Here is a 21,919-nt window from a genome sequence, read left to right on the forward strand (position 1 = left end):
ATACTTTCCCATCGTTAGATTCCCCCATAAGACTTTCAAGCTATCCCTAAGCTGCTAATTACATAATGCTGGCAGGGATAGGCATCGGTGGACATTGCCTTGCTCTCCTGCTGCATTTTTTGAGACCAAAAATTTGAGGCTGATATTAGGGAACCTGACAAAAATTTGTAAATAGGTTTTCAACGGATCTCTACACTATTGTAGAAGTATATGCCATCACTTTTTGTCCTGGAATGGCAGTTTAAGTGCAAAAAGTTGTAAGTGCTCTTCGGTATATATTGAAGATTCACCATGTTTGTGCAAGTTCAACCACTGATGGAGGAGCTGGCAGGAGATGGACCTGGGTCTGATCTGATGGAAAATGGACCTGGCTCTGAACGGGACAAAGCCGGTAAAACCCATTTCACTTTAAAACAGCTCGATTTAGTTCATTCACCATAAAATAATGGCTTCAAACTAACTCACTGGCTTTCTCACTAACATACTGTAAGGAGTATGGAGTCTTTGACCAAGGCAGTCGGAGTCATTTCAAATCTGGCTGGGATAAAGTAACAGGGGGGTCAGGGGGGTCTCCCCCAGGATTTCTTTAAACTGAGCACATGTGATATCCTTTATTCTGGTGCATTATTACAGATGGCCTATACCTTGAGAAGGGCCATGCCTTTTGTCATTCACATTCTTGACTGTACAAGCATGGCTTAGCATGCTTTCCAGATTCAGAAATTGCGCTGCATTTGGGTTAAATAACGGTTTGAACTTGATGTAGCCTAGGCCTACGGTTAATATTAAATTAACACAGGGTCAGGGTCAGTTTTACATTTGGGTGGGCTGGTAGAAATTTGGGGTGGGCAATATAGCAAAGCAGACTAATTGGATAAAAATTTACATAAACAAAACCCAAACACAGAAAAATCGGTTGCTGCAGCCAATGCCATTTCTGATACATGTATCTAAAATAAGTATTTCAAATACATAATAGTACATTGTTGAAGGAATGGCTTCATATTTTGTATCAAAATACTTTATAGATGTGTCTTTTTGTAGTTCTAGGCCATGTAATTAATTACTTGCCGAGAATTGTTGTGTATCATACTATTATTAACTTTAATCATCCAATTGCAACACGTGAAGCCGGTTATAGTCCTGCAGCATTGGTCAATTAGTCGGTCCAAACTAACAGCCTAATGGTGTTGCGGATAGGAGCAATATGGAACCCTGAGGTAAAATTAGACGACAATTTAGTAGGCTTAATGAGTCCACAATTTACTAAAATGAGTGCACATTCTCACGATACATAGATGTATGCTGTGACACATCCTCGGCTCCACAGTGCAAAACCCTTTTCAACGTTTTTAGACGTTAGCGCTGTGTTGTACCCAGTATGTTGAAAATTGATGAAAAGGAAAATTCCTACATTGCATACGTTACTTTAGACTGTTGCTGTCTGAGAGTCCTTAGAGCCTGTTCACAATCTACACAAGCAGCTCAGACTCAGTAGGCAACGCAAGGCTCACACACAATTTCAGTGTGCACAGTAGCTGGTGGGTGCATTCATATACGTAGCTTGTAAACTAGGAATTGGGCCTATATAGGATTGGGAAATACTTGCTTTAAGACCAAGTATTTGCGTGCGCTTGTGTACATAACTGACTGCGTCGTGAGCGAAACCTTGTCCAGCTACTGTACTACAAGGGCACTATGCACGTGACTGGAGAGCTCCAAGAGTGCAAATGAAAGGATTCAGACCCAGAATCAACATTAAAGCTGGTCTGGTCTTGCATGGGCATGTACGGTCTTGTACGGGCATGTAAGGTCTTGTACTGTGCCTATACTACTGCTCATAGCACTCATGGCTGATATCACACCTTGCACACATTGCATAATTTTAAGGACATGCACAACCGATTTTCATTTTGAAGTGCTCCTTCACCTTTGTGACGTGAAGAGTTGTGGTTGACCCCTCTCCTCCCTCTAGCCTCCTGACCCCTCTAGAGAACTCTAGTGAATCCCAATCGAGTGAACCCTTAAGGAGGAACTTCAGGGCTCCGAGGGAGCAAGTGCTGTTATTGGAACAAGGCCTGTGTTCCATAACTGTGTGCTCTGCATGCAGTCAGATGCTGTTGCTGTCGCCTGGTGTCCTTGACCTGTTCATTGTTTTGCTCCTGTGAGTGTACCGGTTTGTATACTTTGTGCCGCGAGCTGGTGTTATCTTCACATGGGAATCCAGCATCTGTCACCATAGACTTCAAAGAACTCTGACTTCTTGCTGAAACTCGCTGTTCCCACCTGGCTTTGTTTGGTTTCTGCTCTGAGGGGGTCTGAAAGCAGCCTTTACCATGTAGCATTTAAATCCATGTTTGTTGTGACCGAAACTTAATAGCGAACAGAGCACTTTGCATAATTGTGTAATTTGCTTTTGTTGTTTTATATTTGATAACAGAATGTAATATCAGTTTAGTCTGAGGCCCACTGTCATGTCACGGATGCCTTGAATGTGCATTTTTTAAACATATTGTAATGCTGTTATAGTTGCTTATGGTTCTATTGTATATAGCTTCTATTTTGCTTGGGATCCTCAATGTAAAAATGGGTCAGCTTTAAATTACAAAAAAACACTTGTTGGTGACTTGTTTTGTTTTCAACGTTCTGTTATATAGCAGTCTATCATCACATTTGTAAAGTTGTGGAGTTTTGACTGATCTTCATGTACATATTATTTACCAAGAAATTAAACATTAGAAATAAACATGAACCATGTCATTCTGATGGAGCCAAGATTCACATATCAATGCAACAAACTTCAAACACCAGAATTGTGTTGTAGGCCATAACAGTACAATATCCTTTTTGCCGAATAACAGTACTGTGTTTCTCTATGTACAAATATGTAGAAACGAGGCAAACACATTCTTCATAAAGGCTAAAGCAAGAGGAATTCATGTAATTAATTTAATACAAGGGTGTAACATAGTCGTACCACATTATCATTTCTGAGACAATATCAAAAGCGTCTCAAAATGAAAAGCTTCTGCACAGAAAAATATCCCATTTTCATTCCAGTATGTCTTATAGTGTGCCTCTCACTTTGTTACACATACGCACACACACACACTTTCACAGCCCCTGCGCCGCGTGTTTGTATTTCTCCTCTCTCAACTGTCATATGCGATAAACTCGCGTGTGTATCAGCGAGGAGAGCAGTCGGCTTGGAGAACACAGGGATTAGACAAAGCTTTTAAGCACCTGGCTGGATGCATCATTTATACACACGCCGCGCTTCTCTTCAAAAATATTTGGTCAGGATAAATGGACCTCTGTGTACGTGCGTCTGTGTGTATAAGTTTGTGTAGGCCTTCACTCTCCTATAACTCTCCTCCATTGCTTGTGCTTCAAAGAGCAAAAGAAGCTCAAAGCTTTTAATGGCCAATGTGCAAAGAGGCTCTAAGAATCTTAGGACCAGTGGCACGGGCGGCTGTGACAGTGCCTGTTACCTTTCCCATGGTCGCTACAGTGTGAACGCTCAATCAGTTTCCACAGAGGGAACATGCAACGATTCTGGAGGAAAACTTCACGGCTTATTAAGTCCCTGGTGGCTTATCCTGTAGACGCTAAAATATCTCTGGAAGATATACCTAAAGGTACACTGCAAAAACTACAAAATATCTAACAATTAATCATACTAATAAAGACATATTATCAAGAAAAGCAATTTTGGCTGCCAGTGCGTTAAGCAAATAAGAAAAGAAAAGAAAAGAAAAAAAGAATTAGAACACTTACTTAGAAAATTATTTATTTGCAGTGTATAGTCCATGATTGTAGGTGATTCATTTTCACTCTTCACAGTCCAAGACCCTAAATCTGAGGGGTAAATCAGGAAAAGATGGCTGTATCAAGATTAACTGTTCTGCTAAAACATTTCCAACGTCTCTAAAATCACCAACTCTTCAAATTGAATGGTGCACAATATTAGTAATCATGCAAGTATGTTCTGTTTTAAGGTTGATTATTTAACCTCACTTGCATACTGCCCATGTTAGGCATAATAAAGACAGTCAAAGTATGTATAACTTTTTATTCCACTTTTTTATTTCATGGTTTTTATGCCAATATTGCAAGTTTTTTTTCCTTTAATGACATGGAACTGAGCAGGTGCAATATGTACAAAAAAACAATCAGACAAACAAACAAACAAAAAAAACAACAACTATCATATGTTATCAAAAAACTGTCCCCTTGTTTCATGTTATTGCTAGAAGTTACAAACAGCACAGACTCTACCGTCAGAGGCCCTCTGAGCACAGAGTTGACTAACACACCAACAGCTCTGCTTATACGACTACAACAATACACTCACTGACAGAGAGATAGAGACAGTGAGCATGAAGGTTAAATGACTGATGGAAACATGTAAAAAAAAAAAAAAGGGAAAAAAAAGAAAACATGAAGAATGAGCAACAACAAAATATGAAAATGGATGAAAACCAGAGAAAAAGATGTATGAAATGGACACATAAAGGGAGCGGGGAAATGATCCGTAGACAGGAAGGTTTGGGGGGAACCATGCTGCCGAGGGCGTAGTTGCAAGCATGGAGGATGAACAGGTCTTAGACTGATCCATGATCAGTGCCAGTCAGGCTACATTACAGTTATTGTAGGTGAGGCCCACGCTTTAGCTACACAAACATTTTGGAGGGCTTATTGGCCAATGCTCAGAGATTTTTGGGAGCGTGTTTTCCAAATGAAAGAAAATGCTTCAATGATCACCGTAACAGAAAAGAGAGACTTTGCAGTACAGCAGCTTTGGGTAGAACAAATACCCCCCCCTCTCCTAGGTTAGCACAGAGGGGTATATGAGAGAAGAGCCTTTGTAAGTGCAATCCAGAATATGAGTGAACAACACTGGTGAATGGAAAACCATAGCGTGCATGAGAAGACAAGAGGGCTGAGATCAGAGCAGGAGAAGAGGGAACCTCTGCTAACATACGAGGCATGGAGGCTCCTCTCTTCTTAGTTCTTAGACAGTCAGGGTGTGAGAGAGAGAGAGAGAAAGAGTGAGAGAGAGAGAGGGAGAGAGGGAGGGAGAGAGAAGAGGAAGAACGAGGTGAACACTTCTATTCAGTGCAGCCTCTGGGACTGAGATTGTAAGGCTGAGAAACCACAGAGAAAGCTCCTCACGTTGTTGAGCCGTTTCTCTTCTTTCTTTTTTACTTTTTTTTTTTTTTTAAAGCTGCCCTTCCCGCTGCTCTCTGTAAGTCTTACTCTTAATAGCAGTGCATGAAATTCTACGTTTTTTTTTCTTTCTTTTTAAAGACATTTGGCATATTAGAGAACATACACACAAACACACGTTGATCAGAGCTCCTTGTTTAGAAAACAAAAAACATGACAGCTGCTTTTGGAAGAACATACATGTTAAGAAGAAAAAATAAAAAGAATGAAGTGATTTTTTTTCAAAAAGTAAATATCAGTCAAAGTAGTTTTGACATAACATCCCATTTGAATGAGAAGGTGAGGAAGCTTAAGTTATTACAAAGGTGCTTCTGTTTTTAAAAAGGCTTGTAACAGGCTACAAACAACAAACAAACTATTTCCAATCAGACTGAAGTGAAAATGAATTAAAAGCGATAAACTGAATTAGAGATGGTTCCAAGTCAAATTTATCCAGTTGATATTTTGATAACCCATATGATTGAATGGATTCATGACACCTTCAAAGCACTGACACCAGTGAAAGCCCATGATGTCCTTCTATTGACTGTGTGGTCTCTTCTTTTCTAAACAGATATGTGTAAACAGTGGAACCAGACCAGAAACAAATGACTGTTTTGCTTCTGATGTGGTCTTGACAGTTGGCTGAGAGGAACCTTGTGACCAGCACTGTTCGGCTAATTTGCGGAGTTCATATTGGCAGGCAGATTTCGCCTCTATTTCTGGAATCCCATGGGTCAGGACTAGATGGCAGACTAGGCGGCAGAGAGAGAGAGAGAGAGAGAGAGAGAGAGAGAGAGAGAGAAGGGGGAAGAAGAAGAGAGAGAGAGAGAGAGAAAGAGAGACCTCCTCATTCCAAAATCGCAAAACAACAAAGACTAGCAGCCGAATGAGTAGACGAAACCACACAGATATAGCCGGACCAGAGAGTCTCAAGGACATAATTCAACAAAGAATATTTTGGAGTCTAAGGGTGCCAAGACATGTTTTAGTGTGTTTACAAATATAAAAACCGATAAAACTCAAACTTGAGTGACTTGTAGTGCATGCAACAATCATTGGCTTTGGTAATGACGCACAGTTCTAGTGGTGGTTCTTTCAAATGAGCCAGTAGTTGTACACTACATCAACGTATTCATCGGTTGCTGAATTTTACCCCGAAGAAACAACAGTTTCATTACAAATACAGTAAAAATATCCACATATTTACTGAAGACACAATAACCAAATAAAATCAAGACAGACAGTATGAGATAAGCAGTATGTTCTCCTACAACATCACTGATGCAAAAACTCCATGTAACACAGACAACAGATGACAATTCTCAGGGTTTGATGTGACACTTTCAATGACAAGAAAGAAAAAAGAGAAATAAAGAAGTCAGGCTCTTAGCACCGGTTCCCTCAGAAACTGCCAGCAAGCCGTCACCATGGTGACTATTTAAATATCAACTCCCAGGCCATAAGGAGGCAACTTGGGTATAAATGCACTTAATTTATTTTGGTTGGGGGGAGGGGGCATAATATTAGACTGGGTGCGGGAGGGGACATACTTTAGAATAATTTAAAAAGAATAACAATATTACATTGTATAACGCTTCCACTGGTGACTACAAAATGGGACAAATTTGTCAGCACAAATCCCTTAAAATTGATGATTTGACAAAGGCAAAAAGACAAGAGGGGGAAAAACAAAGTCTCCATTGTTCTGAAAGAGAAGGAGGACATACATGAAAGATACCGCGAAGAAACAAGAGAGAAAAAAAAACACTTTCATTTTTGTTTTGTTTTTTTCCAACATTCAAGTTACAGTTTTCCCCGGAAGATTAGGCTGTAATACTAGGATCAAGGTATTGCCTTAATATACATTTATTTTTCGTTTGTTTTCAAAGAATGTTTTGTTCATCCATGTCTACCAGCATACAGGAAGACAGTGCAGCAGTAAATGAATATGGAGTTTATAAGAGCGTTTGCTTGGTTAGAAAGCTGACGAGTGAAGTGTTACACAAAACGATGGACCTAGATTTTTTTTGTTGTTCTTGTGGTTTTAAAAATGACCACACAGATACAAGACCAGGCAGCTAGGTCAGTGGTTATCACATCTAGACCAGACAGAGAGCATGACCTATACAATATTGCTGTTCCCTACATTTTCTTTGAAAATCCCCAACACATCAATGCGTAAAGAAAGGGATGCCTTCCTTTCACAACTTCTACTGACTGTTTTGTCTATCATTGTATCTCTTTACACACAACACAGCTAAACGACAGCAAATACAAATATGGTAGTAGCTAGCTAGTGCTTTCTGGAGAGTACGGTAGCACGTACAATGAACATCTAACTGCAGGAAAACCACAGAACATTTTCTTCTAGGCTAGGGGCCACAAAGGTGCTGATACTAGACTAGATTTAAAGTGTGTCAAAACACGTGGAGGCAGTGCAGTGATCGTGAGCAAGACACGGACCCTGTGCTCGTTGAGACAACTGAATCCTTCTGGGAGAAAAACAAAACATCACCAGTAAGGCTAATCTTTCGACAAAACGGTTGACGCTGCAGTTTATCGAGACAATCACACTATTTATTTTTCTTTTCATTTTCTTTTCTTTTCTTTTCTTTACTATTAATCAGGCTCACAGCCGATATATCCTGCTGGTTTTCGTGTTAGTTTTTAGAGTCAGTGACTGGATTTAAATGCATTTTTTTCCCACACTGCTGGACAATTTCGGGGTATTAAGGCCGTGCTTTTGATGAGACATTATGTGCTCGATGAAACACAGTGTCTATCACTTGTGTTTGTGGTTTCACAGAGTCTAGGAGTCGTCTTGACATATGCGTAACAAGCAGGTTGAAAGAGACATCGAGGAACATTTTTTTGTTGTTTTTTGTCGTTGCTGCTGTTGTTCTGCGTCCAAGGCATCGGTTGTATAACAACAGCCAAAAGCAGAAGCATTCTTACAAGCTTTCCAGACAATGAGCTGAAGATCAATGCGGATGCAAGAGCAGTCCTTAGCATGACTGTAAAGAGGTCTGGTCATCAGGGCCAGACGTCTTGAAGATGAAATGACACTATTACTAACAATTCAAGCTGAGACCTGCCTTTGGTATACAATGGCCTGCAACTGGAGACGACGGTAAGTTCAATAAGCACTTCACGTTAGTCTGACAGCTGCTTCCATATTCGAGGAACGTTAACTGTGCATGTATATGAGAGTATGTACCACTGACATCATCCCCCGCTTCCACATGCTACAGGATTTCCAGAAGTCGGCAACTGACGGTTGCGCGACGAAAAAACGGCAATCGAAACGTTTCATAATGTACAGTAACACCTCGACAAAACTCCGGCCACTCGAGTCGAGCGCTGAAATCCGACAGAAAGGCAAGTGAGGAGCGCAAGAGCAACACAGTCCATGCAGGCCACCTTTTCAAGGAGCGACTGTGTTCTCAGCACTCGGCTGCAGTAAGGCCACGTCAAAAATGGAAGAGTCTGCCTTTCATGTGCATGCCAGTGCTTCGGCTCTTCCATCAGTCCTGAACCCAAAATCAAAAATCGAACGAAAGGAAACGGAATTTGAGGAAGTTGAGGGATAACTATAAAAAAAACAAAGGCCTTGATTTCGAAGTCCACTAAAACGTTTTTTTGTTTGCTTGTTTTTAAATGTAACATCCGATACTTCCATGGTAACAAACACCATTATGACAACATGATTGATATGGTAGATATGCGAGTTTTCTTTTTCGAGTAGTACATGATCTTCTCTTTGTGAGTGCACTGAAAACATGAGCTAGAAGACGTTAAGCTACTCTATGGCAAACCGCTAGGACTCAAGCACCACAGCTAAGGCTAGATTGGATGAATGGACTAAGAGTTAGTCTGCCTGTGAACTGCATGTGTCGACTGGAAGTCTTGCTGGATAAAGAACAGAAGACTCTAGGATTTGCAGACATTGCCGTGGCTAGTGGGAGATTATGCAGACTTGTTTATGCTTCTTAAAGGAAATGTAGCGCACAGAGTATTGCAGGCAAGGCAGAGGCATTGCTTAAAGCTTTTCTTCTTTTTTTTTCTTCTTCTTGTTCTTTTTTAAAAGTCTTCATAAAAACACAGGATAAAAAAGAGGACCTCTGAGTTTCTCCCAAACGCAAATTAATTAACATTTTCAGTAAAAACAGGAAGGAGAGAGAGAGAAAAAAAAACACCCTCATTCTAAAGAATCTTCTTTTTCCTCTTTGAAACAAAAAAAAGTAGCAAAACATAAAATCTCCATCCGAAAGGCCCCCAAGAGCAGGCATTTGTAAGAGGGAAAACTATCTATGATACAGATGTACGAGAGGGGACTGCAACCCCAGACAACGGAGGAAAAAAGTAAAAAATTCAAACAAAACATACGTCAGGACAGAGGCTCAGAGGAAGAATAGAAACTATTTGGTAACAAAAGTGTACTATATGTTTGATACAAAAAAGGTATGAAGAAAATGTACCTTTACTAAAGCTTATAGAATATCCTTGGTCCATAAAAACTATGTTATTATCACGATTTGTATACGTGTTCCACTAGGACTTAACCCTCCTTTTGCACAATAATACATCTTGCCCTTTACAGAAACAAAAAAACATAACAGACTAAGACAAAAGATAAAAACAAACAAACAGAAATGAGAAATGATAAAAACAGAGAGGGAAAAAACAAAAACGCAAAAATAGACTTTTCTTTTTAGACAAAGATTTGTACATGGCTGATGTATCATTGCCGTGGCAACACTTTCACGGGCCTATCACAGGCGCTGGTGCTCTCGGCCAATGGGAAGCTCCTTTCACGAGAGGAAGGTCGGTGGAGGCGGAGTCCACCACCTGCACCAGACGGGCGTGTCTCTTTAGCATGTGCCACTGGAGGGCGCTGTCGAACACCACGCAACCATGACATCGACAACAACATTTTCCCCCGGACTTCTGTTATCCACTGCTCAGTCATCTCCCAACTCCTCGTTTGTTTTTTCCACGTTCACTATTTTTTTTGTGTTAAGGTTCTCCGCCAAACTTAATATGCAGCACTTTTTTTTTTTGTTGAAAAGAAGTCTGTATTTTCAGTCTTTTTCTCTTTGCTGTTCGTTTGTTCCGTGTAGCAGGGGTGTGTGTGTGCGCATATATGTACACCCACAGAAACCCTGAACTCACACCCGCCGCCACCACCACCACCACCACCACCACACTCTTTCACTCTCAGCGTGTGCGTGCGTGTGTGTGCGTGTGCGTGTGTGTGTGTTAGGACACCACGGCCGCCGCGGACGATGCCGACGCTGGTACCCCTCCGCTGGCTCCGGACCCGTAGGGCCCCGTGTCGGGCCCTCCGCCGCTGTTGGGGCCCGTGCTGTTGGGCGTGCTGGCGCCCGAGAGCAGGCTGCTGTTGCCGCCGGAGCGCAGGATGGCGCCGGCCGCGCTGCAGTGGGGCCGCGGCCCCGGCTCCGGCGTGTAGGTGAAGGTGAGCGTGGTGGAGTAGATGATGCCGTCGTTGCGCACCAGCGTCACGGGCACCTGCACCGGCTGCCGCACCCAGCGCCAGCCCTCCCGGAAGGCCGAGATGTCGGGCACCACGCACAGCATGCTCTCCGCACACCTGCGGGAAAGAGACGGAGAAACGTTTCATTGAACATGTACAACGTTTGATATGCGAAAATACTGCCCTACAAAGCAAAAAGGCAGTAACTGCCAACTGAAAAAACAGAAAAAAATGACCATAAAGTTATCCTGCTGTTCAGCCTAAGTAGTTGTAGGTGAATTATTGGACATGTGGAGGTTTTGTTACTTAACATTAACTTATTTTTGGTAAATATCAAAAGCACAGCATGCTCTCCGCACACCTGCGGGAAAGAGACGGAGAAACGTTTCATTGAACATGTACAACGTTTGATATGCGCCAATAGGTGTTTGCACTCTACAATGTAGAAAAAACACCAAATGCAAATCAAACAGGCTAATAGGCCTACTGGAAAAAGCACCATGCCAATATTTAGCTATGGTGAACGGTATGTGATGATGTGGGGCTATTTTAATTCCAAAGGCCAAGGGAACTTTATCAGGATGCATAATATCCTTGATCCATGAAATAGCTGGCCTTTAAAAATAAAAATCTGCCTGCCCCTATGTTAACCCTATGTATTAAATTCCCATAGGGTTACATAGGGGGTCAAATACTTCCTTCCCTTAGCATTTAAGGAAAACATTTATTTATTTACGATACATTCTTCAATCACAAACAAAATTGGTGTCCTTGGCGGTTTGATTTTTACTCATTTTTTTAATGAAGGCATTAAGATCAATTGTCAAATGATGATTTTATATTCCTGTTTTAGCATGGTATCAAACACTTGTGCTCCACACTGTATAAGATTTAAAAAAGAAAAATAGCATAAAGACACTTACCTAACTTACTTTCAATAAAATCATTTGACTTAATGTAATAAGAGTTTGACTTATTTTAAGTCATACATACATTATCCAGAAAACAAGCAAATTGCTCAATTAATCGTAAAAAAACATGAAATTGTATCGCCTTAGATTGACAAGGAATTTCAAAAAAGAATGAGAAACCGGTGAGAAGGAGTAAGGGTTGGGGGGCGGGGGCGATAAGAGACAGTGGGTCGGCAAAGAAGGTTGGAGCGAGATGACACACGACAAAGTGAAAAGAAGAAGGAGAATTTAAAGGGCAGGCAAGACGGATGTGAGAGAACATCGGAACTTACAGAGAAGCTGGGTAAAGGGCAGACACGAGAAATGGAGAGAATTTTACCCCAAGGAGTGCGAGCAGGAAGAGGAAGAGGAGGGAGAAGGAGTGGAAAGGAGGGCGAGAGAGAGTGAGTAAGGGCCATGACAGTGATGGAGATTAACAGGTGAGACGGACCCAGAGACCGGGGGAGAGAGAGACTGGCGGACAGGTAAGCTGACAGACAGAAAAAATAAAGGTAGTAATTGATAAAAGTGCTTCAACGCCACCGCATGCAGTCTGCTTGAGCGGGCAATCAATGATGACATGCATCACAGCTACCTGGCCTTGTTTATAGGAACCAAGCAACACTCATGAATCAATAAACATGTCTGACACTAATTGGAGTAATGTATAGTCTTCTGGCAAGGGGTCTGCTACTCAACTTGCCAACTTTCAGTTATAGTGACGTTCAGTTATCATGAGCTGATTTTCAGCAAGTATTTTAAAGAAATTCGAGACCTAAAAACATTGCGATGGCCACAGCGTTCTGAGGACCTGTGCAACACACCTACAGTCCAGTACATCAAACCTCCAACTCTGGACTTCTGGAGCTCATGCTGACAGTTCCAGACATCTACTATGTTATTTTCTCAGAAAAGAAAAAAAAAATCAAGTAAAGTGTCCCTCTTATGCAGAGCTAGGAGCGGTCGAGCACTTTAGCATTTTACTAGCGGAGGTAAGGCTGTTGTGATCAATCTGCCATCTCCACACGTCACTCACAGTTTTGAAACAGTGGGGGTTTAATAGGCTCGGCCTGTTTGTCTCTCTCGGCGCTCTCCTTTCATGGGAGGGGACGCAGTGGTCAGTGTAACCTCGCAGGCTCTAACTAGCCTCGGAGGAGATAAACATTATGACTAATGCCTTCCAAAGAGATCTTAAAAAGGACGGTAATGGCATAGGCCATGGCTTTGAGATTGGGCAATTATCATTGTGTTTGTGCACGAATAAGTGGTTCATATAGAAACAAATCAAAAAAGCATAAAAAGCATATAAAAACAAGAGAGACGGGAGAGAGAGAGAGAGGGATGGAAAGAGAGAAAAAGAGAGTCCTCCTGTACCTGTACATTGTCTCTGCTTCCACATCGCCGAACCACACCCTCAGGTTAGGAGTGAAATTCTGCCCTGTGAGCTCCAGCATGGCCACATCACCACCTCCGTTCAGCTGCAAACAGCCAAAGAGAATGTGAGTGAAGTGTGTGTGTGTTTGTGTGTGTGTGTGTGTGTGTGTGTGTGTAAACAAAGCAAACAGATCGACAAAAAGGGAAGAATTCAAAAGGACTATTCCATTATCTCTATGACGAATTGAAAAATAGAATTGACTGCCGTGTATCTTTGTGTGTGTGTGCGCGTGTGTTACCTGTAAGCTCTCTACCACAGGCACAGGTGTGACCGGTGAGTGGACAGGGCCCATGCCCTCGTAGAAGGTGTACTCTGCCTTGTCCGTGCTGATGATTGTCCAGGAGGCGCCATCGTTTATCATCTCCTTGTTTGGTTCTTTTGGGCATGGAGTGGCCTTGAAAAGCAATCACACACACACACACACACACACACACACACACACACACACACACACACACACAGTTAGAAACAAAAACACCTATCAAAATGCACATCAGTCCTAGTACACTAGCTTATAAGCTAGGCCTTAAGATGTACACTCTTTATGAACCATGAGGAGCAGATTGTCCCTCTATTCATAACATACAACATGTACGAAGTGTACAAAGTGTGAGTGGCACGCTCTAACTAGGGCACAACCTATGGCAGGACCTGCTCTGTCTGGGGTTGAGTTGGATTCCCTTTAGAGTCTTCTTAGACACGTAGGACCTTGAGTTGAGTGGTGCGCCGTGGACAGTTTGTTTACGTCTAGTTTAGACAGATTTGGTTCTTGCTCTATGTTTGTTCCACGTTGTTTCTCAAAGTAATCCCCTTCTTTCTCTTGCGTTCAGAATACTGCCGTCACTACTGCGGTCACTATATAAGGACATTTCTGAGTTGACCATTTTCCACATGTTGCGCCAGAGATATCCATCGGAAGGACACAACTTTATCATCCCGGGTCATTGCTTTTTGTTAGACTTGTTTTTGTTCGGATTTTATCTTTACTATTTTATTCGCCATTATTTTTCCATTAATCTTGTTTATTTGTTTACTTTAGCTGTTCAGTTATATATAGCCTTTTTTATTTTAATTGTTTGTTTTGCGTTCCCATGCTTTTCTGCATCTTGGCGTCTGTGCTCTGCCTCTGCGCTCGACCTGCGCTGCTGCGGACTCTGTGGCTGTTTCGGTCGGTTGACTGTCAGCTAGGACATCGGTGGCTGGTCATGGTCGGTGGACTGTCGGCTGGTCTGGCACAGGAGAGGGACGCGGCTTCGGGAGAGCACCAGAGTCCAGTGTCCCTTCGCTCTGGTAGCCTACAGCGCCTAAACACATTTCTGGTGCCTGTCGGCAGCGATGGTCGGGTGAATGCAATTTGCCAACGGGCTATCATGTCAACTAGCCTACGGGCCATCTCGTCTGCTGAGGTTCTGCCCCAGTGATTGCAAGACAGCGCACTAACGCTTGCTTGGATGCGGTTCGTTGGACTAAGTTGGCGTGGACTTTTCTGTTTTTGTTTGTTTTATTATTTATTTGACATTTGTTTATTTGTTTGTCTGTTGTGTGTCTTGGTGTCACGGGTACGCTGGCGATTACGCCGCTCCGTCCGGCATCTTTTGTCTGTGTCTTGTTATTTTGTGAATTTGACTTTGTTTGTTTCATGTCGTCACGGGTACGCTGGCGACTACGCCACTCCTTTCAACACTGTTTGTTGTGTGTAAAGCGCTTTGGGTTGCACTCTGTGCACGTGAAATGTGCTATATAAATAAACATTACCTTACCTTTACATTACCTATTAACATGTATCACTGAGTTGTTTAATTGGGTGATTTTTGGTTCACTAAAAGCTCAGAGGGTTAGTCAATGCGCTCCTCCCAGCAGGGAACCAGTCCGGATCATGATCCAGAAATCAAACTTGCATTTGATTTGCTTTACTGAGGACTCTGTGTGGCTGTGTGTGTGATGCGCTCTATGGAAGACTCTCTGCAAAGCTCCCCATCCCGACGCTAACATATCTCAACTCCTAACATGGTGAGTCAGCCTAATCATCAGGATGTTTTTCCAACAAATGACATATTTCCACATGCTGCGGCAGAGATATTCATCGCGAGGACACAAGATTCATCACCCCGGTCATTGGCGTCTCCATCTCTCCCGTCTCCTCGAGAGCGCTGCTCCAGGAAGCCTGACTCAAACTTCTCGGATACTAATTAGATGACTGCGTCGCAAACGCCGGCGAGGCCGAGATAACGCGCGCCGGTCGGCACGGCAACCGCATGTTTGGAGGTAATGAGGCGGGCAGGTTTCCGACCGAGGGGGGCAACACGACGCGGTGATTTCGGGTATTCTGCATCCATTACGTGGCATGACTGACAGCTTGGTGCCATCAGCCCTAATGCCTTGATGAAGTCTAGCTAGTGTCCCAGAACAAAGCAGCCCTAGCCAAGGACAGGGAAGGTCACATGACATCCCAACCAAACACCAAACCACACACACAGTACTGTGGGCACATGCTCAGGTGAATACATTCTTGACTGGTAAAAATCAGAAACATGCGCCTGGAAAAGTCAACGAACAGCTACAAAGCACAGCACTGAACTTGAATGACTGAAGTCTTGTTGTGTGGTTGTGCGCAGTGGCTTATTTGCATGGCTTGTAAGTGTGGGAACTGCCTTCAAATCAATCCTTTTGATTTTGTGTTGTGAGGGGGAGAGAGAGAGCGAGTGAGTGAGTGAGTGAGTGAATGAGTGACAGCGAGATGGAAAGAAAGAGAAAGAGAGAGAACACTGTGTGTGTGTGTGTGTGTGTGTGTGTGTGTGTGTGTGTGTGTGAGATAGAGAGAGAGAGAGAGAGAGAAATTGATAGAGACTGAGAGTGAGAGAAGGAGCGAGCGAGCGAGTGCACTCACTTGGAATTGAATGATCCTCTCTTGGGAAAGGCACAAGTACATGCGCTCCGTGTCCTTCAGATAGAAGGCACACTTATGGAGCTGAGAGACGGGGTCATCTGCGTCCAGCAGGGCCGTCTGCTTATCCACCTTACGGATGATCTGAGGGGAGACGTGTGTGGGTGGGGGGGGGACAGAGAGAACGTGGCAGAGTGAACATGGGGGGGGGGGGGGGGGGGGGAGACAGAGAGAAAGTGGTTAGTAAGTCATCACGAAAGCCTTCAAAGTCAAGTACTCTTGCAGAGGTAAAGATCGGAGAGAAAACAGAGAAATGAGAGCAGCGGGTTCTCTCTGGTGAGAGAATCAAAGAGGGAGGGAGAGAGAGAGTGAGTGAGAGAGAGAGAGAGTGAAGGAGAGAGATTGGGAGAAAGAAAGAAAGAAAGAAAGAAAGAAGAGAGAGAGAGAAAGAAAGAAAGAAAGAAAGAAAGAAAGAAAGAAAGAGAGAGATAGAGAGAGATGGGGGGCTGTACCAGTCGTGGCAGTGCCATTCCTGTGACCGAGCAGACGAGTTTGACCGTCTGGCCGTAGTGGATGTAACCGTCCCGCACTGTGAACTCCTCCCCCTCGGACTCCTCATCATCCACTGGGCAGGCAGACACACAAACACACACACACACACACACACACACACACACACACACACATATAAATACAATAAAAAGGACTCTTATGCTTATGAATAGAATAGAATAGAATAGAATATATACTTTTTTGATCCCGTGAGGGAAATTCAATTCTCTGCATTTAACCCAATTTAACCGAATTAGTGAACACACAGCACACAGTGAACACACAGTGAGGTGAATCACACAACCCAGAGCAGTGAGCTGCCTGCCCAACCAGCGGCTCGGGGAGCAGTGAGGGGTTAGGTGCCTTGCTCAAGGGCACTTCAGCCGTGGTGGACTGGTCGGGGATCGAACCGGCAACCCTCCGGTTACAAGCCCGATGCGCTAACCAGTACACCACGGCTGCCCCCATGGCTAATCACATATAGAAATGATGTAGAGTAATTGAGTCCAATTAGTAGAGAACATATAACAGTGTACTGTAAGTGAATGTGAATGTGTGTGTGTCAGTCAGACTTACGGAGGTGGATGTAGAAGGCGCCCCACTGCTGTGAGCTGGCGTGGAAGTTCCCCCCCTCCACGTGGAGGTAGCGCGTACTGACCGTCTGTGACCGCAGCCTGTTAAACAAGGCCACCTTAGTGCCCGACGCTATACACACTGCAGAGAGATAGAGAGACAGAGAGAGGGGGGGGGGGGGGGAGAAGAAGGAAAGAGAGACAGGGGGAAGTAGAGAGAGGGAGAAAGAGAGTGGAGGGAAAGAAGGGACAAGGGAGAGAGAGAGAGAGAGAAAAGAGACAAAGACACAGGGGGAGTGGAGTGAAAGGGTGGCACAGAGAAGGGTAGAGGGAGACAGGGTGACAGGCCAGTCAGAGAACATGCCAACGTGCCCAGTTCCAGAGCAGAGCCACATTAAACATTCACCAACCCCCTGGAGAACACAGGGGACCTAAGTACAGCTAGCCTCTTACTTTAGAAAAAAAAAAATCAGCAGCAGCAAGCACTAAAAAGACACATCATAGAGAACTACACAGCCTGACAAGCCAGTCCTGACTGGCTAACTGACAAGGCCACCTCAAGGAATGGGTTGCAAAAAAAAGGGGTCGGCGTGTCATGCTAAGTTCACTGCCAGGCCCCAGTTCTCACTCACTCACTCTGACACGGACTCACTACTGTGTGTCAGAGAACAGCACCACCTGGTGGTGAAAACAGCTTGTGTAGTGCTTTCTGGAGTTTGTCCAGTGCTTTTTGATGATACAAGGCTTATTCTAGTGGTTCAACTCCCATACTGTGGAGTGAAATCTTTTGAATGTCTGACATTAAAAATGTACATACAAGACCTTGTTGTCTCTCTCTCTTGACCTCTCACCTTCAGTAAACCTCTGAGTTACAATGCCAATGTCACCACCTTGAATGAATTGGATTGCATTTATGAATGTCACTGAAGAGATCACATAATAACATAACAATTCTCCACTAAGCTTTTCAAGACATGCCTTTGCTCGTTATACTTAGACTTTATAGACTTTTAAAAATATTTGGACACGTGTAATACAAATGAGACAGTGTGTCTACTTATCTGCTGTGTGTGTGTGTGCATGCATGAGATAGTGTTATGCTGTTATGTTGCAATGTTGCAATTAGTACAGAGTAACAGTGTGTGTGTGTGTGTCTGTGTGTGTGTGTGTGTGTGTGTGTGTGCATGTGATTTGGGCGAATGAGGCAGCATGTTTGCTTATCTGTGAGTGTGAGTGTGTGTGTGTGTGTGTGCGTCTTGTGCTGAGCCAACTCACGGTCTGCGTTCTTGAGCGACTGCTTCTTTTTGGAAGGTTTGGAGATGACTTTGATCCTCCTGCTGAGGAAGACGCCGATGTCGGCGCTGTTGCCGTAGAACATCTTGACCGACAGCATGAAGTGCTTTCTCTTGTCCGAGTCGGATATGTACAACGTCTTCGCCGTGCAATAGTTCTGCGGGAGAAGAGAAATCACGCTGTAGACGGCGATAAACAAAGACAGTGGATTCACTAAGTAGTAGTAGTTGTCCGTGTCCGTGTGTGTCTGTGTGTGTCTGTGTGTGTGTGTGTGACAGAGAGCAAAGGACGTTCAGGACCAACACCCCAACCAACCAACACATGGTTGCCAGTATCCTCACTTCTAAAGACACACATCTCGCGTACAAAGGGACTTGCTGGTCCAGGACAGGACTACTTAGCCATCAGAAAAACTAAAAGAGGACAAAATGTCATCATCGAACTCAATGGATAGCCATAATCAAAGTGAGTATGAGTGTGAGTGTGAGTGAGTTTCGGGATAAAATAAGACGAGCGCTTTACAACACTAACAAGCGTCGGGACGGAGAATGCAAATGACAGCTGTGCCTTATGGGCCACATGAAGCCGGATCACATCAGTGCATGGGGAACTCCCCTCCCTGTGTTTGCAGCTTCCCAGAGTAATTACACAGCGCTCCGTCCGTCAAGGCCTCCGACTGCAGTTTATTTCCGCCCCGAGGCTGCTCCTCGACGGTCTACGGGAGGGCCCAGCGCTCAGCCATGGCGCTCTTTGGACGTACACATAATTGCGTGCGTAATTACATGGCTCACACGGCGCGGACCTGCCAAGGAAATGTATGTTTATCTTGCTTTATGTCCGGAGAATTATATCCCCTGTCAGTGACATGTGAAATGGGATGGACACTTTGTGATCAACGGCGCTGGAAACAGACAGACCAAACAGAACGTATATACAGTGAGGAGCACATGTATTTGATACCATGCTAAAACAGGAATATAAAATCATCATTTGACAATTGATCTTAATGCCTTAATTAAAAAAAAAAATAGTAAAAATCAAACCGCCAAGGACACCAATTTTCTTTGTGATTGAAGAATGTATCGTAAATAGATAAATGTTTTCCTTAAATGCTAGGGGAAGGAATTATTTGACCCCCTATGTAACCCTATGGGAATTTAACACATAGGGTTAACATAGGGGCAGGCAGATTTTTATTTTTAAAGGCCAGCTATTTCATGGATCTAGGATATTATGCATCCCCATAAATTTCCCTTGGCCTTTGGAATTAAAATAGCCCCACATCATCACATATCCTTGACCATAGCTAGAGATTGGCATGGTGCTTTTTCCAGTTGGCCTATTAGCCTGTTGATTTGCATTGAGCTCAATGAGCATCAAACAGGCTAATAGGCCTACTGGAAAAAGCACCATGCCAATCTTTAGCTATGGTGAAAGGTATGTAATGATGTGGGGCTATTTTAATTCCAACGGCCAAGGGAACTTTATCAGGATGCATAATATCCTGAATCCATGAAATAGCTGGCCTTAAAAAATAAAAATCTGCCTGCCCCTATGTTAACCCTATGTGTTAAATTCCCATAGGGTTACATTGGGGGTCAAATACTTCCTTCCCCCTAGCATTCAGGAAGAACATTTATTTCTTTACGAAACATTCTTCAATCACAAAGAAAATTGGGGTGCTTAGCGGTTTTATTTTTACTATTTTTTTTAATTAAGACGTTAAGATCAATTGTCAATTGATGATTTTATATTCCTCTTTTTAGGCAACTTTAGCATGGTATCAAATAAATTTTCTCCTCACTGTATATATGTTTGCATGTGTAATTGTGTGAGTGTATGTGTGTCTAAGAGAGAGAGAGAGTTTATTTGTGAAGCCTGATCCTACATCAGTGTGTCTCCATGCATGTTTGGCAGCACAAGAACACCTGTGTTTACATGAGCAGCCATGACTCGTATGAACACTATATGTGTATATTCGTGCCGCACAATGTGTGAACACAAGCATATATTCTGCAGGTCAATGTGTGTATCTGAGTGCAAATAAACACTAGGATGTGTATAGGTACAGTATGTGTGTATTTGTGTGCATCTGAGTACACACCACATCAAGTGTGACTGCATCCATTAATACAGCATGCTTGTGTGTTTGTGTGTTTGTGTGTGTGTATGTATGTGTATACAGGTGTGTGCATGTGTGCACGTGTGGTGTGTGTGTGTGTGCAGTATGTGTATGCGAGCGTGTGCTCAGGTGTGCACATCTGTGGTGTGTGTGTGTGTGTGTGTGTGTGTGTGTGTGTGTGTGTGTGTGTGTGTGTGTGTGTGTGTGTGTGTGTGTGTGTGTGTGTGTGTGTGCATACTTTTCCCTCCAGGTTGAGCTGCTGCATCTCCTGGTCACTGTTGCCGATGCCGATGAAGGCGCAGGGCTGGGACTCCTGCTCAGAGCAGCCCTCTCTCTCCATCTGCTCTTTCTTTTTCTTCCAGCCGCTGCCCATCAGGTACACACACGGAGGAGGGCAGAAGAACCTGCACGCACACGCACACACACACACACACACACACACACACACACACACACACACACACACACACACACACACACACACACACACACACACACACACACACACACACACACACACACACACACACACAGAGAGAGAAGGAGAGGGAGAAAATCACATTACAAACACATTTTAGCAAGCGCATGCTCAGAATCACAAAGACACCCAAAGACCAACACACACATGATCATATAACCAAAACAACACACACACAGACGATCTAATTAATATAATGTTCAAATGACTGAATAAAAATCCTATATCCTGCTTACATCTCGTGAGTGCATCCTCAGCTGTGCTTGATATGCACCTTTCACAATAGAGCAGGTTTTTCTTGGTCAGGGGAGTAATGATTTCTAGAGGGTGTAAGAGCCATGTTTGGATCATGTGCCAAACCACACCTTCTCCCATACCTCTGGGTGCAAGGCTTAATAAAAGTCAAATCAATACAATTTGATTACAGCCATCAGCTCAGACACGCAGGTGAGTCCTTCTTTTATTTTCCTGGGGACAGTCCTTGACCCTGTGACTCTTCCCTATAGGATGAACGCCACAAGCTACTATACATGTACCACCACTTTCTGCCACTAGATGGCAGTATTGGCCAAAATAAATCTGAGTGGGCAGTGGGCACCCTGTGGGCTCTCTGGTGACGCGGGTAGCCGAGCCAGACCAACAGAGCAGAGCCCACGAGGAGGATCCACAACACGTTAGAACAGATGCACTGCGATGAGCATCTATGGTCCACTACATGGTGCACGGCATGCGCTCACCAGCACCATACAAACAGCAAATGACACTGTCCTGTCTCTGGCATATATGTGCCATATCGGTCTTTGCAGAGAACATTTTAACTGAAGGGGGCAGATATGTGATATATGTGTGATATGCATGGCTTTTCCCAACACCATTTCCGTTTAAATGCTCAGACATATGAAGTGCATTGAATTGAACTGAACGCACC

General features: G+C 43.6%; 1 protein-coding gene across 2 annotated transcripts in view; it reads right to left on the reverse strand.

Moving 5' to 3' along the window:
• Positions 1 to 10,385: 10,385 nt before the first annotated feature.
• The window catches only part of rbpjb (recombination signal binding protein for immunoglobulin kappa J region b), a 54,672-nt gene continuing 43,138 nt past the window's right edge, over positions 10,386 to 21,919 (reverse strand). Inside the window, exons 4-12 of one of the 2 annotated variants that reach the window (XM_062515967.1) lie at positions 20,752 to 20,917; positions 18,374 to 18,548; positions 17,950 to 17,988; positions 17,103 to 17,240; positions 16,487 to 16,599; positions 15,978 to 16,118; positions 13,329 to 13,484; positions 13,030 to 13,133; positions 10,386 to 10,822 (exon numbers count right to left, since the gene is read on the reverse strand). In XM_062515967.1, coding sequence (XP_062371951.1) covers positions 10,471 to 10,822; positions 13,030 to 13,133; positions 13,329 to 13,484; positions 15,978 to 16,118; positions 16,487 to 16,599; positions 17,103 to 17,240; positions 17,950 to 17,988; positions 18,374 to 18,548; positions 20,752 to 20,917 — 1,384 coding nt within the window. In that variant the 3' untranslated portion in view covers positions 10,386 to 10,470. The remainder of the gene's footprint in view (positions 10,823 to 13,029; positions 13,134 to 13,328; positions 13,485 to 15,977; positions 16,119 to 16,486; positions 16,600 to 17,102; positions 17,241 to 17,949; positions 17,989 to 18,373; positions 18,549 to 20,751; positions 20,918 to 21,919) is intronic. The other variant, XM_062515968.1, reaches the window with a different exon arrangement.

Source organism: Sardina pilchardus, chromosome 16 (genome assembly GCF_963854185.1).
Source record: "Sardina pilchardus chromosome 16, fSarPil1.1, whole genome shotgun sequence".
In the NCBI taxonomy this organism is placed as follows: Eukaryota; Metazoa; Chordata; class Actinopteri; order Clupeiformes; family Clupeidae; genus Sardina; species Sardina pilchardus.